Here is a 20464-nt window from a genome sequence, read left to right as displayed (position 1 = left end):
GGTGGGGTGTAATGTGAGAACCGGGATATTCCATCCTTTTTTGGGGTGGGATTTGAGAGTGGAGGTGCAGGAAATGGAGGAGGGCACTGTTGATCACCAGAGGGAAAATTGGGGTCCTTGAAATAGGAAGCCATGCAGTTTCAACCACTTGCAGTGTGATGTCTTGTGTTCAGTGGAGTCAGGATAATTTATACAATTAGCTTGGTGTGTGTTTACTGACTTCTGTTACCCAGATGGACACTGTGTTACAGCACAGATTACAAATCCTGGCTTCAGGATACCTATGGAAATGTCTGGTGTCATACATTTCTGATGGTGCACTGAACTTCATGGAATGTTGCTTCTTTGTGAAAACTCATCTTGAATGTGTCTGAATGGATATAATGCAACCAAACTGAAATTCAGTAACTCCATTATGAAGTTTTCATGATGAATTTCAGCTGTGACAGATGTGTGCCTGCCAGCTAAACTGTAATCTAGCAGATTCTTCAATTCTAGTTAACAAAATACATCATAGTTGTCTGTTTCCAATTTTTGAAATTGTTCCTACCCAACAATTAGTTTGTTATATCCGCTTGGCAGACTTTACTGCTTTAATTTGATTTCACGTTTTTACATTTTAAGGAAGATGCGTTTGGTAAATCTTCATTTCAAAATACTTGGTCAACTTAGCCTACATACATGTAAAGTAGGAATGTACAGGAACAGGGATAGTTATTTGAACTTGTTAAAAATTATTGTTTTGTTAGTATTTCTAATTTTGTATCTTCAAGCACCTTCTATTCATGTAGAGGAAGAATAATTGTTGTGTTTGATCACTTAGTATAAGGCTGGTAAGCTCATACCTAAATAATTTGTTCAAGACCAAGCATCATTTACCTATATTTTGCTAGATTGAAATGAAAGATCAACCATTTCGAAAGGATTACTTATTCACATCCATGTTATCATAAGCCTTTGTATTTTAACCCAGAATGGAACCCATTTTACAAAATGAAATACTTTTTATCCATGTGCAGAGGAAGAACTTGTACTTCATGCTTTCTGGTCCTTGTTCAAGTTTAATTAAACTGCATTTTTGTTCTGTTAAAACAAATTCTGTACCTCCTTTCCTTACTCATTAACCTACCCAGAGGCAAACTGTTTACAACTATGGATACCTCGTTGACCCCATGCAGAGCTTCTGATTCCATGACCACCGCCACTTCAAAAGCCACCCACGTGTGCCTTGATAATCACATTTCTCTCAACCTCGGCCTATCTTCTATTGCATTCGGTCTTTTATGATCTCTGAAGAACTAGTGATGTTTTCTAATTACAGGCACAATATAAACATGGTCTTTGAAATGTAACGCCTTACGAATCAAGCTGTTCTAAAGTGCCTTCCAGCCAACTTTATTTTTAAAATTAGAGGTTATTTTTGATGTTTAGGCAAAAATAACCAGGTGATGCTGCAGTAATCATGTGCTTAATTTCAAAGTGGTGTCAGCTGATCTAAGTTGACACTTATCGGTCTTATTTATTATTTAATGGGATGTGGCTGTTGCAGACAAAGTTCGGATTTCTTACCTATCCGTAATAGCCCTTGAACTGAATTGTTCGTGAGGCCATTTCAGAGGGCAGTAAAAAGTCAAGCACATTATTGTGGAGCTGAAAGCAGCTGGGAAATGGTGGTATTTATGCTGATGATTGGGGTGAGCATGAAGAGAAATACTAACAGGAGTCTGCATAGATGGAGATGGTGCCTAGAGAGAAAGATGTAGCAGTCCAAGGGATGGCTGCTGATAAGTAGAGAGAGAGAGAGAGAGAGAAAAATGTTGAGTAGGTGTTAACAGGAAGTATGAATAATTGAAAGTGGGTTGGCTGTACTGAGAGCAACGCATATGGAACAAAGGGTGGGTAACTAGCATTTATGTCACCAATAAATGCATTGAATAACAGGCAGACTCATTGAGCCATTTGGTGTACTTCTGCTCTTTGTGTCCTCTTGATTTTTACTTTGAGGATTTTGGTGCACACAGTGAAGCTACGTCTTCTAGCTGCTGTTGCTATTAATGACAGATTGAGTATATATCACAATTTTCACATTTTGTCAAGTGCTATTATAGTGGAATGGAAGTAAAAAAATATTTTTAAAATGAGTGATTAACAAGAGTGCCTGCAAAAATCAGTTAGTGAATATTTACCTTCAGCATTATCATTTTAATTAATCTAATTAGTTTTATAAGATATGGGGTTTGTCAGCTGGTTCACAATTCCAAGTGGTACCAACAACATGGATTCAATACCTACACCAGCTGAGGTTACTATGAAGGACACTCCTTCTCAACCATTACCATCACCTGATACCGCCACCAGTGGCGGTGAGCGAGCAATCCTATCAACTGCTAGGACATGTGGTGACTTTACCTTTACTTAGGTTAGATGAATATGTGATGAGCAGGTGTGCCATACAATCTGCTTGTCTCTATGATCTGTTTGTCACTTCAACTGACCATAACATGCTCAGTGGTTAGCACTGTTGCCTCACAGCTCCAGAGACCCGGCTTTGGTTCCATCCCCTGGCGACTGTGCAAACTCCACACAGACATTCTCCCCATGTCTGCATGGATTTCCAAAGGGTGCTCAGTCTTCTCCCATAGTCCAAGATGTGCAGTTTAGGTGGATTAGCTATGCTAAATTGACCATAGCATGCAGGCGAGTTGGGTTATCCATGGGGAATGTAGGATTACAGGGCGGGGGTGGGTCTGAATGGGATGCTGTTTGGAGGGTTGTGCGGACTCTGTTCGAATGGCCTGCTTCCAAGCTGTAGCGATTCTGTGCTTGTGAATGTGTTATGAGTTGCTTGCTCAGCCCTCTAGCCTGTATTGAAAACAAAAATGGTCGAAATTACAGTGGGTCAGGGAGTGTCAATGGAGAGAGAGCTGATTAATGTTTTGAGTGTAGATGACTCTTCACTAGAGCTCCTGTAGGTTGTATTTTTGGCTTGTGCTTGTCGTATTGATGTTTTTGATTATGTACAAAACATAAGGAATCTTCTCTCAATACTCTTTCCAAAGTTACATTTTTCATTTCTCTAATGGACTGATAAATTGAAAGAGCTAAATATTTTTAGTTTCGTGCCATTGATTTGGGAACTTGTTGAAACTATGTGCTGGATTCCAAATGCTCTTCCACTCTGAATGTAAGTAATTGCATTGCTGTTTCAGTCAGCTTCTTTCATTCCAGCCACTATGCACTTGACCTAAACCAAAGCTCTATCTGTATCCTAACTTGCAATAAAGTGCATTTGCCCAAAAGCCTCTGACATGCTGACAGATGTTGGCACCCAGCCATCAAAATTTCACTTGTGAAATTCATTGTTGTATTTGATTCTCTCCAAGGTCTCATGCCCCTCTGCCTCTGTAATCTTTTCTAGATTGTCTGTGCTGCTCTAGTTTTGGATATGTACAAGTTCTTAAAGTCTTTTGCTCAGTAGTTGGCAGTTGTACTGTCAACTGTTCAGGCCAACAAGTTCTGCAGTTCCTTCCCCTAATCCTTTAACTTTACTGTCCCTTTTAATTTAGAGCTTAAAAATGTGTTGCTGGAAAAGCGCAGCAGGTCAGGCAGCATCAAAGGAACAGGAGAATCGACGTTTCGGACATAAGCCCTTCTTCTCCATTCCTGAAGAAGGGCTTATGCCCGAAACGTCGATTCTCCTGTTCCTTTGATGCTGCCTGACCTGCTGCGCTTTTCCAGCAACACATTTTTAAGCTCTGATCTCCAGCATCTGCAGTCCTCATTTTCTCCTGTCCCTTTTAATTCACTCCTTTAAACCTTTCCTCTTTGACCAAGCTTTTGGTTACCTGTTACAAATAGCTCCTTGTGTGAGTCAGCATCGCGTTTTAGGAGATAACACACCTGCAAATTACTGTGGGCCATTTCTCCAAGATTAAAGGTGTTATATGCAAGTTAAACTGATGTCCTATGGCAATATTTCTGAAGGTTTGTAATTGGGCACCATAGTATTACATTGAGAACATGTACTTTCTCAGCAGTTCAAATGTAAACTTACACTGAAATTTTAATTGGTGTTTGAATTGGATGCAGGATTTAATTCTAATTTCTGATTCTTTACTCTCAGCCACTGAAATTTCTGATGCTGTAGCTAATCGAAGGTCAGGAGCAGTCCCTGCATCCAATCAGGGACAGTGTTCAAGCTGTCAAATCTAGAGTGTCAGTTGGAGACCCTCCAACATTCAGATCAGCAATCTATCAGAAGAGATAGGAACAGTTAGTTTGTTTAACATGCCACAACTGTCTCGCTATGATCCAGGGGGTTGCCAGTGACTGCACCAGTCACATAGCCATTATGAATTTGGGGGTTGGGGAGAAGATGATGGAGAGTCCCTCATGTAATTTGTCCTACCTACTGTGGCCTGGATGTTGAAATTTCAGTTGATATGTGAACTGGTGAGTCTTAAGAGGCTTCTTAATTAATTCTAAAGAGTCTATAGTGGCCACCACTGGTTGCGTGTCCGAGCATCGGTGCTGAACCAGTGGCAGCAAATTGAAGGTGAGCGTAACCTGTTTTAAAAATCCAAACCTTAGAAAGGCCTTAAGCATACACAAGACCATTACTGGGCTATTTGAGGACAGGTTGTATAAATTAGATATATACTGCCTTGCTGGAATGCACACTGCAGCTAGTGATCTTAGGCTATTTTGATGATTTAGAGTTTGTTTTTTATTTTTGTAGAAAAAGACTGAAGTGGACACTATTCTTACTGTTACTTCCGTTACAGTATGTAGCACCAAGGTTGTGGCTCTTGACTGAATATGCTATTCAGTGATTGACTGCTTTTATTGTAAGATGATTGATCAACACTTTGGGAAGCTCAGGCAGTGTACGTTTGTCACAAAAAAAATCCTAAAGTTATCATTACTGGAATATGCCCTTGCATTTGCAATGATGACATTTTATGCATGTCAGCAGTCATCAGGACGAGTTTATTCACATGGGTGAACTTTCAGTATGAGCAAGAAATTATGCATTTTAAATTTCTTGTCTTTGCTTTTGGGTAATTATAGCATGTTAAAATACACATCGGCTGTTTGTACAACCTCTGTGCAGCCACTGTGAAATTGGCTTCTTCTGATGTACATGACTTGGTTAGAAATAGCACTTCAAAGGACTCTTATCAAATACAAGATTGAAACTTTTGACTAACAGCTGAAGTTCAGTACCTTAAGATCTGTTTGTGCATCTGTGTCTGTTCAACGTGAATTGACTCATTAAAATCACCACCTTTTGAATTTTCTGCTGTTTAGTTGTGAGGTGTTTAGTTAAAGCAGCAATGTAAGTACAATGGAATTGTTGGAATGGAGGCTCGCTCAGTGTATTCTCCCTTAAAATTCAATTAATCTTTGGAAAAAATTGGATGCAAGTTAATTAAAAGTATTGAAACAAAAAAGGACTCCTAGTGTCACATACAGCAAACAGCTATAATTTAACTTTGAAGGATAAAAGTTTTTAGTTACAGAATAAGAAACAGACCATTTTTTGAGAAACATTGGAAGTGGTGAAAAAAAAATTTCAATTTAAAAGCGCGAATTGGAGATTGGTCCCAAAAATGAAATTGAATCAAAATGCATCTTTCAGCCTATGATAGATGAAAATGGAACAGTATGAATGCTTTCCCACGTAGTTGGATTGCAGTGGCAAGTGTTCGAGGAGGATGATGTGGCCAAATCTGGAAAAAATATTGGAAGTAGAAGAGACATGGTGTGCACCTGTGATTTTGATAAGAGAGGCAGGTTAGGAAACTTGATTGGAGGAATTCAAATAGAGATGCCTCGTCAGTCAGCATTGGTTTAAAATAAAAGACCTTCATTTTTAAGTCAATGTCTGTCTTCTGAACTAAAAAATAAGTGCATTAGCTGAATCAAGAAGAACTAGGAAGCAAAACAAATTGCAATACTCTAATTATGGAAAGGAAAGCAGAAGATTGGTAAATAACAAAGGCCCTTTTCATCAGGAAAATATTAAAGAAACAAATAGATTTGCAAATAACTGAAATAACAGAATCCCTACCCAGAGTGGGAGTAAGAAAAGATAGACAAAGGAAATTACCTGCTGAATTTTTAGTTTTTTATTTGTACTATTTGATAGTGAATCAAAAAGGCTTTTTGCATGAAGAACAGTAAATAATTTAACAATTAAATTATTTGACTGGTTTCCACTTTTTGGGTCCTTATTTGACTGCTGTGTTAGTAGAAGTTTCTCTTCTCCTTGCAATAATTTGTCATAATTGATCCAGAAGCAATTTGGGACTTAAACCACATTGTATTTTGTCTATAGTAGTATAGGTCTTCAGTGGCATAATAATTTGTTTTCATCTAGTGGCCAACTTCCTTTTTCCATCCAGTTACTTGAAATAAGTTAAATTTAAGCCATAACATTCGGGTGACAATGTTCTCTTTGAACGAAGCCAAAGATATATTGAGTTAAAACTATTTATTTTCCCTTCATTCTCTTGTGAGCATTCTCAGGCTAACTATACAGATAGTTAGTGTTTCAAGAGTTGAAGACAATAGAAAAACAAAGCCAAGGTGGCTAAGCCGATCATACTCTGTCCATCTTGTTTGTTGGAAATGCCTGCATATGAGCAGTTTGCACTATGATCTGAGTACAGTACAAAGTGCACCAAAAATAGGTAATCCAGAATTCTATACCAGGGATTAGTTTTAATCCTTAACACATTGGAAAGATGGGAAGGGAAAACACAATAATCAGTGTTTGCATTTTGTTTTAATTTTTTAATATAGAGCTTGTACCACAGAAACTCTAAAAAAACAATAATATGAAATAGTCTAACTGTACAAGAAATGCTTGTTCTATGAAAATGCTTTAATGTATTCAACTTGGTACTTGTGGAGAAAATAATATTGTGTAGAGCATGTAGGAACCTATTTGCTCCTGGAGGTCAATAATTCTTCTTTTATTCCCTCAACCTGACCCTCTGTCTTGCAACACACTGGAATTTCAGTTCATTTGAATGCAAATTCTTCATCTATGAATGTTTGCTTTCTTCATAACCTTATTTTTAAAGAAAAATGTTAACTTCAGTTAGCAGAAAAAAAAACCTTCAACTTGACCGCAAGTTTATGAATCTTTAAGTGAAGGGGGGAAGAGAAGGAAGTACTTTCGATATACTGCTGCAGGCAAATTGCCTCAGAACAGATAAAAGTAGACCTTGACACAGAGTGGCCTTGGTAAGTCTGAATGGAACTAAATAATGAGAAACCCCTCCTCCCCGTTTCTTTACTAATGCTGACCACACGCATATACTTATTGCCATAAAACATGTGTGAAGACTTGAGGGCAAAATTTATATCTCGTCTTTGATCAGATATTGTAAATTATAAGCTTGTGCTGTGACCTGCACTAAATCCTTTTTTCATGGAATGCTCCAGTTCTTAATTCTGTATGTTTAGCTTGTGGGGAAAAAATCAGCTACTTCATTGTGCAAAATAGGAAAGAGTGCAGCAAGTGAAAGCACGTCTGGGCGGTTATGCCCGGTTAAGCGTGCATAGATTTGACAAAGTTAAAGCTGATTTACCTTGCAAGGGTTTAGTAAAAATCACTTTAAGAATGAAAGTGTTTTTTTGTTTTCCTGGAAGCCTGTAGAATTTCTTCATTTTAGGCAATATTAATATTAAGTAGCAGAAAGGACTGTTACGATTTCATTTCAGAAACTCTTTCAATGTTGGTGCCATTTCATTTTCGGGTATTTTGTGGATAATTAGTATGTTTGAGAAAATCTGTAGAGTATTGTCTCAATTTAATAGGGCCATGAAAACTGCAAACAAAGAACTGGGTTCTTTTCTGGAGCAATAAATGTGGAAAACAGGGAGGGTATGCTAAGTTTGTATGAAGCTGGGTAGACCATTGTCTCAATTCTAGAAAGTATGAACCTGAGAATTAGCAAGAATCCATTGCACTTTCTCTGCCAGTCATTATGATCATGATTGATCTTCTATCCAAACTAATTTTCTGCCCACTTTTCATATCCCAGACCAAAAATCTATCTAAGCCTTGAATATACCTAATAACTGAGCATCTGGAGTCTTCTGGATTCCAGGAATTCCAAAGAATCACAGCCCTTTGAATGATGGAATAGGCTCTTTTCTCAAAAAAAAATTGATCAACCTCTTGTCCAGATGCACTGACCCCTGGCCCTACCCCAGGGAAATGCAGTGCCCACCTTTCAGTAAGATCACTTACTTCGGTAAAGATTAATATAATGAGCTTTGCTGTACCATCACTAACTGAAATTTATCCTTCCATCGATATAGAGACCAAAGTAACAGACCGTGCTCAAAATGTAGTGTCATTAAAATGCTTAAAAATAGTTATGGCAAGACTTTCTTTTTTTTATATACTGTTGATTGTATCAAAAAGGGTAATGCTGGAAAAGGACAGCAGGCCAGGTAGCATCTGAGGAGCAGGAGAATCAATGTTTCGGGCATAAGCTCTTCAGGATGAAGGGCTGATGCCTGAAACGTCGAGACTCCTGCTCCTTGGATGCTGCCTGAGCTGCTGTGCTTTTCCAGTATTACCCTTTTTGACTCTGATTCTCCAGTAACTGCAGTCCTCACTTTCTCCGTTTGCTGTTGATTCTCTAACCTTAAAAGCCAAAATGCTGTTTGCCTTCTCAATTACATGCCAGCTTTCCTTATTCCTTATTCCTTATACTAGTCTGCACAAACCTGTCTAAATGTTAATGTTTTATATTTCACACCATTTAAAAAAAAATTGATTTTTTTTGTTCTTACTCCTGAAATGTATAACTTTACAAATACTGCAGTATACTATTTGCTAACTTCGGACCCAGGTGCTTAACCCTTCTATATCAATTTGTAGTCTTTGTGCCCTTCTTGCAGCTTACATTCCCATCACCTTGGCATTTAATTTTCATATCAGTGGAAAGGGACCTTAAGGAAGATATTAAAATAATTTTAGAAGGATGTTACTGAACTGGGTACGTTTTATAATGTTTAAGACAAGAGTGATGTTCTTTTCTCTGGAGGGGAGAAGACTAAGGAATGACCTAAAAAAGGTCTTTAAAATTATGAAGAGCTTTATTAAACAGTTTCCACTTTGGGGAAATCCAAAGCTCGAGTCCATAAATATGAAGGTCACTATTAAATCCAATTAGAAAAAAATTCAAGAAAAATGCATTTATCCATAGTGGTGAGAATGTTGAACTTGAGGTGGAATTCATGCTGTTAAAGAGAAACCGATAAGCAGGAGAGAGGAAGGAGTGGAACTACAGTGCGTACAGGTAGATATCGATGAAGTAGGGTGGAATAAGGAATGCATTGAGGGTAAGTGGCACAGATGTGTTGACCTAACTTACTTGTTTCTATGTTGAAAATTAAATGTAATTGTGTGTATTATGCTGAGACTTGATTGAATCTTTTTGAATCTTTCTCTGAGATGTAGTTGCTTTCCTTGAGCTGGTAACTGATGCTAGAATACATTTCCACCAGTGACCGGAGCTCTGAGTAATGTTGCTACTCTTCTTGTGAGAGCCTTGTTGGAGAATGTTTGACAAGCGGCAGACAAATATTGGTCATCTTTAGGCAGGTTAGCATTTCATATAAAATCACTGCTCTCAGTGGTACAAAAATTACAGATGAATATAATGAAGAACAGCTGAACAGAAGGAAGCACAAACATGCATTGTCTCCCTGCACACTGGATGGCACCATTTGTGCATATCATGTCTGTTCTTAAACTGTTTCCTGATCTACAGTTTATACTTCATTCAGGGAGGTTTCCTGTGTTTTGAAGTTTTGGAGTTTACATTTCATTTATTTCCTCCTGACTCCTTCCTTTCTCTTATTAGTGAGTCATAAGAAAAACTGTTGGTTGCAGCTTTATACAGAATGACCAAGGTAATCTTTCAATAATGAATGTTCTAAGCCCTTACTAACAAAGGAAGGGGAAATAATGTTGCTTGTATTTTTGTGATTAAGATATTAAAAAATGGGTTAAAGGTGGCTATTATAAAATCTGAAACACACAGAGCTTCTCTGGATTAATAGGGCTTAATGATATTAGAAATGAAATAAGGTATGTTTGACTTGAAAGAATTTGAGTTAGAATGAAAACTAATTTCTTGTTCCATGGCTTTTGTGATTGATATAATAATCTATTTCAACAATACAGCATTACCTTATTTACAATTGGTAATTGCTAGTTGTAACCATAAGATTAACGCAGTCAGTGAGACTATTAAATTGCATGGGTCTGAACATCGTTGTCTGTTATCTCAGCTTCCAGACTGTTGAAGTGTTGCCTGATCACCATTAGACAGTCCCAAGCAGTCCAGTGCCAGCTTATTGTATGTATTCAAGTGGGAGGGGCTACTACTTGATCCTGCATAATGAAGTGCTCCTGCTGGAGGTTTACGTTAAAGTTTGTCAACATATTCATGAAGTTAGTGAAGGAAGTGTTGTAGCTTGTGTCTGCACAAAACTGACTTCCCAGAAAAGTTGTTATTTCCTGTCAGGCTGTGCTTGAGAGTTTTTGGCGTAATATGATGGAGAGCAATTTAATGGAGCTACCTGTTATCTCATGAATGAGGAGTAATTTAATTTATTGTTTTATTTCACCAAATGCTAGTCAATTTCAGGTCAAGTTCATTATTCATGAAAGACCGAATGATCATCGAATATTCCCAGAGCTAAGTGAAATTATCTAGCAAAAAGATTGCCAAATTTGTGGATGTTTACCCGTTTGTTGCAAAACTAAAACATACTGCAGTTTGACCTAAACCAAGGCCAAGAAATAAAAAAAAGATTTAAAATCTGTTAAATTATTTGCTTTATGTTTACAAGGTGAATTAAATATAAAAATTGTAGTTTAAGAAAAAGCCAGATGCTCCATTCTAAGACAATACAATGTCAGAGTTTTAAAAGTTTCAGCAAGGCATTGTTAAAACTGATAAATTGGAGCCAGTTTTTGTTAAAATTGAAACTATTTGTGAGATTGGAAATTTAGATTTTTTTCCTGCTGTGTATGCAGTTGAAGAGAGAAGATTTGAATAGTTGAAAATGACTGAGCAGCTTGCTGGCACTTATCGCCTGCACTTGCCTTGTTACATTCAAAATCTAGCTCAGGTTCAATTCACTTTATTCCAAAATGGTGAGTAGGCCGAGGTCAGTATTCTGGAGCTGCCTTAACATCCTGTGGGTGTTCCAGAGGGGAAAGATATAAAAGGGACCTTAGGGGCAACCTTTTCATGCAGAGGGTGGTGCTTGAATGGAATGAGCTGCCAGAGGAAGTGGTGGAGGCTGGTAAAATTACATCATTCAAAAGACAGCTGGATGGGTATATGAATAGGAAGGGTTTAGAGGGATATGGGCCAAGTGCTGGCAAATGGGACTAAATTAGGTTATGATATCTGGTCGGCATGGGTGAGTTGGACCAAAAGGTCTGTTTTCATGCTGTACTCGAGTTACAGTGGTTCATGAAAGCAGGTAGCTTCCATCTTCTCAAGGGTAACTAGGGATGGGCAATAAAAGCTGGCCCAGCCAGCACCCCACATCCCAAGAATGAATAAAACAAAGGTTCTATTTGTGGTCCTAAATAACAATAGCATTTCTGATAAATACTTTAATTGTCCTTTTCTTGTCAGTTGATTGTTTTTCTAATCACGCACAACCCATTGAAGAATTTTTAAAAATTTGCATATCAATATTTTTCCATCTGTTCAGCAATTGTACTTATTTTACAATAATTAACTATTACAAATGCACTGCTGCCTTATTAACAATAACTTTAAAGATGAGCATTTGTGTTACAAGTGGATCTATGAGTAAAAGTGTGGAATTTTTCTGTGCTTGATTAATTTGTAAGCATAACTCCTAATTAGGATTAATGTTAATGATTTTCCCTCTCTCGGGATTTATCAGCAAAGGTGTCCCTTTGTTTTGCTCAGTATTACAAAAAGTGTTTTTCTGAATGAGTGTATTCAACAAATTATTGTCTTCCATTCCCATCAGCTACTAGAATTTTCAATATTCTTTAGCAGTGAGCCCGTTCATATCAAAGTTTGTAGTAAGCCTACATGTTCATATCGAGTAAGATCCCCACAGTGTAGAAACAGGCCAGTCGGCCCAATAGGTCCACACCAACCCTCTGAAGAGCATCCCATCCAGACCTGTCTCCGTAACCCTGCATTTCCCATGGCTAATGTCCCTAACGTATGCATCCCTGGACACTTTAGGCAATTTAGCATGGCTAATCCACCTAACCTTTACATCTTCAGACAATGGGAGGAAACTGGAGTACATGGCAAAAACCCAAGTAGACATGGGGACAATGTGCAAACTCCATGCAGACAGTCACTCGAGTCTGGAATCGAACCTGGGTTCCTGGTGGTGTGAAGTAGCATTTGTGACCACTGAGTCACCATGTTGTTCCTCCTCTCTTGGTTTTTATTACAGGTAGATTTGAGTGCAGAAGTAAGAATGTCTTGCTGCAATTCCATAGCAATTTTGCGCACTTGAAGTATTGTCTAGTTTTGGTATTACCAAAAGAATGACATGCATGATGTAGAAGACGTGCATCAAATATACAATAGTTTAGATTCCTGGGCTGACTGTATGATCCTAAGAGGAAAGATTGAGGGGACAGAGCCTGCATTCTCTAGCACTGTATCTCTTTGTGCTGAAACCAAAAGTTAATAATGCTCATGTCCTTGTGTATTGCTGTTTCTGCTTATCCATCACTACCACATTTTCTGCTTTTTCACTGTTCCTCTTCATTGCTGCACACTCACTGTCTCTTATCACTGCTGCACATTCATATTCTCTCATCACTACTTCATACTCACTTGCTGTCCCACTTCTGCGTAAAGTTCAAACAGTGAATGCTGCTTCTGAAAAGTCTCCTGGGTTTGTGTGCACTCTATAAATTGAGTATTAAAACCAAATAATTGAGAGGTAAATTTATTAAACTCAGTGCAGAGTCTGACATGGGAACAGAATTTCTCTGGAAACTGAGGAAATGCAAGGAATTTCTTTCTGGTGCTGGCAATTGCAGACTCCCTTGCAGTGATGTTGAATCATTGCATGGATCCGATGTGGAAGCAGGCTATACAGCTCATCTAATCCACACTGACCCTCGGAAGAGCATTGCATTCAGACCCATCCTCCAATCCTACCCCTGTAATTATCCTGACTAATCCATGTGGCCTGCACATCTCTGGACAGTATGGGCAATTTAGCATGGCCAATCCACCTAAATAACGCAGGTGGACGGGGAAACCCAGGTGGACGGGGAAAATGGCAACTGCCTGTGTGGAGTTTGCACAGAGGGTGGAATCGAACCTGCTTCTCTGTTGCTGTAAGGCAGCAGTGCTAACCACTGCTATCATGCTGCCCACATCTGTGCGTGTGTGTGCCTCTGTCTGTGTCTGTCTGTCTGCAGTTGTAGAATAGCAAATGCATCTGTTCCCATAGAGTTTGAAGAATGAGGGGTGATTTTCATTGAAACATACAAAATACTTAAGAGGATCTGGTAGCGTTAATGCAGAAAAGAATGTTTTCCCTAAATGAGTAGGGACTAGAACCAGCAGATGCAGTGTTAGATCTTTGGAATTCTCCAACCAGAGGGCAGTGAATGCTCACTGTTTGAGTATGTTCATATCAGAAATTTGATAAATCGTTAGCTATTAAAATTCTGAAGGCAGCAAGAGAAAATGGCAATCAAGTTGAGGACCACCCATGTTCTGATTTAAGTGGCAGAGCAGGCTCAATAAGCTGAATGTACCCCTCATATTTTGTATAATTTTACATTCCTTCTTTTGATATATTGGTTACTTGCTATGATTAAGCATTCCTTCTTTTGATATATTGCTCACTTGCTATGATTAAGCATTTTCCAGGAAAACTGGTTGTACTTTTTATAAAACTGCATCTACATAGTATGTCGCATTTGTCTGATTAAATGCCATTTTGATTCTTTGAAAATATGTTGAAAAACATGAACTCAGGTGAGTTAGGTTGGTTACACTTTGTCCAGGCTAAGAGGAACCTCAACTTATCCATTTATTCCATGCCATGGGCCTTGTGGCCTGGCTTTAAGGTAACATATCATGCATCTGTGACAGGTAGACAAGATGGCATGTTGTAGACTTTGGTTCAAATCTGGCAATAGTAGAGAAGCTTGTCAAACTTGTTTGATTTTGTATCTGCAGAGGAAACAATTAAAAGATCAGCAGTGATACTGGTTGCTGAAATAACTATTGACATTGTTGGTCCATTCTGTCTAAATTTCATGAACCTCTAGTGTAGCTTAAAGCTTGCAAGGCAGTCATTTTGCTTTCAGAAATTTAGGAGTTTAGGTCGGGGTTCATGATATGTTTCATTAAATATCATGTTTTTCTGTGAACTAGTTCAGTACCAGATATCTCTACAAAGTTGCATTGTGATTTGTATGGAAAGAAATTCTTTGACAGTGAGCAGAAGTTAAATATCTTGAATGAAATCTGCAAGTGTGCAATTTTCCCTTGACAATAGCCATTCAAGAGGAATTGAGAAATATTCTAGTGAAGAGTAACTGGATACTTTTTATTACAGCAACTCTTTAAGCTAACAATCTGATTTTGTTTTAGACAGGAGTTTCTTTTCTATTCACTTATTTTTTTCGTGCTCATTTTCAGAATTCAGTTATGTAAAATGACTAAAATACTATAGCTCTTTCAACAGACTATTTCAGCTTTGCCTGAAAGGGGTATTCTATTTTTTTGATGCAAGCAAGTCATTTATTTGTATTCAGAGCAGCCTGGCTCTTGAGAGGATCAGCTTGATGTATTCGGGATTATTGCAATCTGTATTTGGAAGTCTTCAGCTGCTTTTATACTGACAATTGTTTTAGGTCAGAGATTGGTGCCTGGTAGCTGCTCCTGACATTAACACTGCAAAATCCAGTTCTCTTGTCTGCTTCTGGATAAGTAGACCTGTTCTTTTTTGAAGTGATAAAGGATTAGCTTTTCACAGTGCAATGACAGAAACCAGCTCTGAAATCCACTAGGATATAAGCAACTTTACATAATTTCCCAGGAGGCATCTTAATCAGTCTACGGTAACAAATGTTAGGAGCTCGAGGAGAACCAAGTAAAGGAACTGGTTATCGCTGACAGTCTGACCTTTGGACCTTAAACCTAATTCAAGCAGAATGACTATTTCACCTTGGGATGCGATGTGTTAATTATATCAGTTTCTCAAAGGAACTTGGATTCTCTGTTTTCAGAGAATGCCTGTTATATTGTTTGAACTTTACCAGGTAGCATTTAGTTCTCCATATTTGTAATCCATATTATTATTTGACATTATTTTCATTAGAATGGATAGCTGATTGTAAGATATGACCAGCCTATAAAAGATGTTCAGGTATAATCACTTTAGTTTTAGTTAAGAAAAATAGATTTTTAAATATTACAACAAATACAAAACAATTCAAAGCAGTACAAAAATAGTACAAAACTAAACCCAAATAATAAAAAAAGCTTCCCCCAACCCACCCTCCTATACGAATGTATAAACCTATATGAGAAGTATAAAATAAAAAAAACCCTAAACTAGCTATTTAACTAACTAAATAAATACCTAACAACAAACAAATAAATAGTAATAACTCAGCCCAGCCAAACAAAACACTCATACATTCACAGTTCCTCCTCCCACAGTCTCCAGCCCTAACGCAAGAGCCTTAGAGAGGATCTTTCAGTCCACATTTAAGAGCGAGATGGGCCTGTATGAAGCACAGTCTTCCGGATCTTTTCCTTTTTTAAGGATAAGTGAAATATTGACCTCTCTCCGAGATGGTGGGAGACAAACATGACTGTATGAATCATTAAACATATTCAGCATCGGGCCTGACCGTATACTTATAAATTCCTTATAGAATTCACTGGGAAGTCCATCAGGACCGGGCGCCTTTCCACTCTGAAGCTGCCTCACAGCTTCCTGCACTTCTTGCTCTGATAATGGGGCATTGAGAAAGGTCTGTTGTTCGGGAGTCACACCCGGGAGCTTCACATTTCTAAAAAAGGATTCCATTTTGGCCTGCCCCTCACAATTCTCGGACTGATATAATTTAGAGTAGAATCTCTGGAACGCCACGTTAATCTTTTTAGAATCACATGTTAGGTTTCCAGACCCTTCCCTAATCGCTGTAATGGTTTATGGGGCACTTCTCTTTCTGGCAAGGTATGCAAAGTATTTGCCTAGCTTGTCACCATGCTCGTATAATCTTTGCTTTGCAAAAGTCAGCTCCTTCTTTGCCGTCTGCGTGAGCATGGAATTTAGTGCAGACTGCAGTGCCGTAATCCTCTGTAGTTTGCCCAAGAGGACCTGTCAAAATAGGCCTTCTCGGCTGCCTTCAGCTGTGCTTCAAGGAGACGTTGCTGCTCACCCTTCTGCTTCCTACTTGTGGAATATGAAATAACTAACCCTCTGGCGTAAGCTTTGGCAGTTTCCCAGAGAACAGAGGCTCGGTTGATAGCTCATATGTTGATGTCTAGGAATGCCTGAAATTCCCTAGAGAAATACTCCACAAACTTGCTGTCCATGAGAATAAAGGGGTCCATTCGCCAGTACCTTGAATCCACTGTAACATCCTTAATTTTAACCATGAGGTACACTGGAGCATGATCAGAGATGGCAATATTACCAATCATACAGGGTGCCACCAGATCCAGGGTTACCGCAGGGGTCAGAAACAAATCAATCCTCGTGTGACATCTGTGCGGATTGGAGAAAAACGTGAAATCCCTACCTGTAGGGTGGAGACACCTCCAGACGTCCACCAACCCTAATTCCCCACACAAACCCAATAACAGTTTAGTTTGTGCAGAGGGTATCGAGGGACCTTTAGGCAACCTGTCTACTGTGGGGTCCATGAGGCAGTTAAAATCTCCCCCTATAATGATGTGTCGAGACTTGAGACTTATCAGTTTAAAAAAAGCATCTACCAAGAATATAAGAGAATGAGCTGGGGGACAATAAACATTCAAAATGCCATATTCTTCCCCATTTATCAAGGCTTTAAAAATTACAAACCCTCCCGTACATGTCTTTATCACATTCCAATAATTTAAATGAGAGATTTTTCCTTACCAATATAGGCACTCCCCTACTTCTGGTATTAAATGATGAAAAATAAACTCAGTCAAAACCATTCTGCTGTAATTTCAGATGCTCCTTGTCCTCCAAATGTATCTCGTGTAACAAAGCAATATCCACCTTCTCCTTTCTAAGATTCAAGAGTACCTTCCTCTTAATTGGTGAGTGACTTCCCTTGATATTCCAGGTACACCATTTAATCAAATCATTAGCCATAATCTTCTGCAATTACATTTAAATTCCAGGGAGGAGGAACCCGAACCACAAATTGCTGAGTCTTAGTGTTGCATGGTCCACCCAAATATAAAAACTACATAAACTAAAACCACTAGATTTAACAAACATACAAAATTATTAAAAATAAAAAACAACAAAAACCAGAAAACAAACCAACATATAAAGCGCCAATAGTGCTGAGTAGGAAAACTCACCCCCTACCCGGAGGGGGCAACTACCCGTCCCGAACTGCCTATAAATAGGTATCTAACCATCTCAACCACCTTCACTTCTCCCAGCTGGAGCCACATTGCCAGCACAAGCTAAAAAGAATAAACACCCCATAGAATATCAATATGAATAAAAAATTTTTTTTTTATTTTAAAAAAAAAAGGGGAATAAATACCCCACCCATCCTTTGGTATGTCCTAACTTAGAAATTTAAAATGGACATCTTAACCACCACCAGACATAGTTTGAACCAAATTATTAACAATAGAGGAAAAAAAAGGGAAAAACAAAGCTCCAACCGGATTTCCTCCATTTCTTTTACAGAATGATAAACACATATCCAAGCAACAATATTTATACATACTACAATTGTTTAAATTAGGTTAGTTTGTCCACAAAGTCTCTTGCCTTCTCCGATGTGTCAGAGATGCATGGGTCCATCTAAGGTGATCCGAAGCACTGCCGGATATCTCAGGAAGTACTGAATCCCAAGCTCCTTCAATCTTTTCTTGACACCATCATACGATTTTCGTTTCTGGATCACCGCGCTGAAAAGTCCTGAAAAAACATGATCTTAGACCCCTCGTAAATTAGGGCCTTTGGATCCTTCCCCTGGAGTCTGGAAGCCTCCATGACACACTCCTTATCCCAGTAATGATGGAACTGCACCAGGAAAGGACGAGGGCGTTGACCCAGACCCGACCTCCGTGCTGCAACCCGGCGAGTCCTCTCTATCTCCAATCCTCTCATGCCAGTCTCCAAGTCAAGGAATTTTGGAAGCCAATCTTCAACAAATTCTGCAGGCCGCTCACCTTCCTTACCCTCAGACAGACCGATGAGCCAAATGTTTTTTCTCCTGCCCCTGTTTTCAAGATCACCCACTTGGTCATGCAAATTATGAACCTGCGTCTTCAGGGCTTGGATCTCTTCCTTGAATGAACTGGCATCAGCTTCCACCACCGTGACCCTGTGCTCCACCTCATCCGTCTTCTTCTCCAGGTCTCCCAGCTGCTGCTCATGCTTCTGCAGCATGAGAGAGACTGGAGCCAGCTTCTCTTCAATCTGTTTCCCCAACATCTTGCGAGATTTTGAGAGCTGGTTCACCGGGTTCTGGAGAGTAACCGGCTCAGAGGCTGCTGCAGGCCTGGCCTCAGATGCTCCTCCTCCCTTTTTAGGCATTTCTGGACAGCTGAAAATACAGGTAAGTCAATTTTTAAATGTTTCTTGGGGCTCCACAATCTTTCCAACGCCCCAAGAAATCCTGATGACCTGGGTTGGGTGGGTTGAAGGACCATCCTGCTCCTGCTGCGATGTGAAGCTCTGCAGTGTGATCTTCTCAGATCGCCGCCATCTTAGATCCCTGGGAATTTAATGTAGCCAAAGTTCAGAATTTGAAAGTGATTGTCTATTCCTTTTGAATTTTTCTATTGTGTAACTTTTCTTTGCAATTGTGAAACTAATACATTATGTAACAAAATATGTGACAGTTTCAAGCAAGCAGTAATCAGTATCTTGAGATCTGAAGTTCATTGAATAACTTGAGTGAGTTGTGCCATATAATTAAATTTTGCAGTGAGATATTTATCATAAATGAAGAACTGGAGGTTTGAAATTCAAACAGAATCTGTAAAGAGAAAGCAGAGTTAACATTTTGAGTCTGGTGACCTTTCTCCCCAGGTGTTGCCAGACTTGCTGACTTGCTCCAGTCATCTCTGATTTTGTTTCAGATCGTCAGCATCTGCAGTTCTTTGTTTTATTTTAATTATTAATATTCTCCCAGATATGGATAATTTGGAAGATTTGTGCCTGTTTTCGGAGGTCAGTGTTATAATGCACATTCTGTTTATCATAAGATTGGAAGAACTACCTACTCACAGTGGTGTATCATATAATCAAAAACTCTTGTAATTTCCAACTCTCACCATATTTCTAGCAAATTATTAAGACATTTACTGAGTGATCTTTATCTGTTTTCTCTACGTACTGCAGCTGGCATTAAATAGGAGGCTGCTTCTTTCTATCTCAAAAGCTGGTAGTGTGCAATATGAATTACGACAGTATACAGCATATGGTAGTCTCTGCTTTGCTTCACCATTCTTTTCATTGTATTAACTCTGTTAATGTAGTTAAAGTGTGAAGTTGCAAAAAGCACAGTAGGTCAAGCAGAATCTGAGGACCAAGGGAATCGACGTTTCAGGTCAGATCCTTTCATCAGATGTTGCTCGATCTGTGCTGCTTCCAGCTCCACACTTTCTGCGATTCTCACTATCTCCAACTAACTCTATTAATGTTAAACCTGGTTAATGTGGGCTTAATGATGGAGCTCAGCCTGATTGTAAGGCACAGTTTTCTCTATTTAATATCGAAGGGGCAAAAATAAACTTAAGTCACTTGTGGTCAAATCTGCATATTTATAGTTTCCCAAACCACACATACAACAGGTCATTTGAGGATCTGTGTTTGTGCATCAATCTGGTCAATAATTGTTTGGTTTGCTGAAAAAAAACTCATTTAGGACTACAGTCAAACCCAATCCAGTGTTTGAAACCTTCTGGTTCGTTCAGCAGAAATTTTAAACACTTTTTAAAATTTTTAAAAAATGTGCTATAATTTAAATAGACTAATTTGATCTGTTTCCATTTATTTTAGGTATGCAATACCTCCAGAGCATGGTAAGAGGCTGGAGCGACTGGCAAAAGGTAAGCAGACAAAAAAATGACAACAATCATTTAATGCTAAATGTAATAGCTTTGAAATAATTTTGCAGTTTATATATTTTTTTTGCAGTAATAAGACTTGTATCCTTCAGAATGTTCGTAGAGCCAAACAAAATCAA

At 38.7% G+C, this 20464-nt stretch overlaps 1 protein-coding gene across 3 annotated transcripts in view; it reads left to right on the top strand.

Annotated features, from left to right (window-relative positions):
* The window catches only part of kdm4b (lysine (K)-specific demethylase 4B), a 479386-nt gene that overhangs the window by 144541 nt on the left and 314381 nt on the right, over positions 1-20464 (top strand). For all 3 annotated transcript variants that reach the window (XM_043720917.2, XM_043720921.2, XM_043720920.2), the window contains one exon: positions 20278-20327. In XM_043720917.2, coding sequence (XP_043576852.2) covers positions 20278-20327 — 50 coding nt within the window. The remainder of the gene's footprint in view (positions 1-20277; positions 20328-20464) is intronic.

This window comes from Chiloscyllium plagiosum, unplaced genomic scaffold (assembly GCF_037043375.1).
Source record: "Chiloscyllium plagiosum isolate Xiang-an unplaced genomic scaffold, Cpla_swu_hap1 HiC_scaffold_28, whole genome shotgun sequence".
NCBI classification, from domain to species: domain Eukaryota; kingdom Metazoa; phylum Chordata; class Chondrichthyes; order Orectolobiformes; family Hemiscylliidae; genus Chiloscyllium; species Chiloscyllium plagiosum.
The sequence above is the reverse complement of the archived record's forward strand: the minus strand, read 5'-3'. Positions and strand labels throughout refer to the sequence as shown.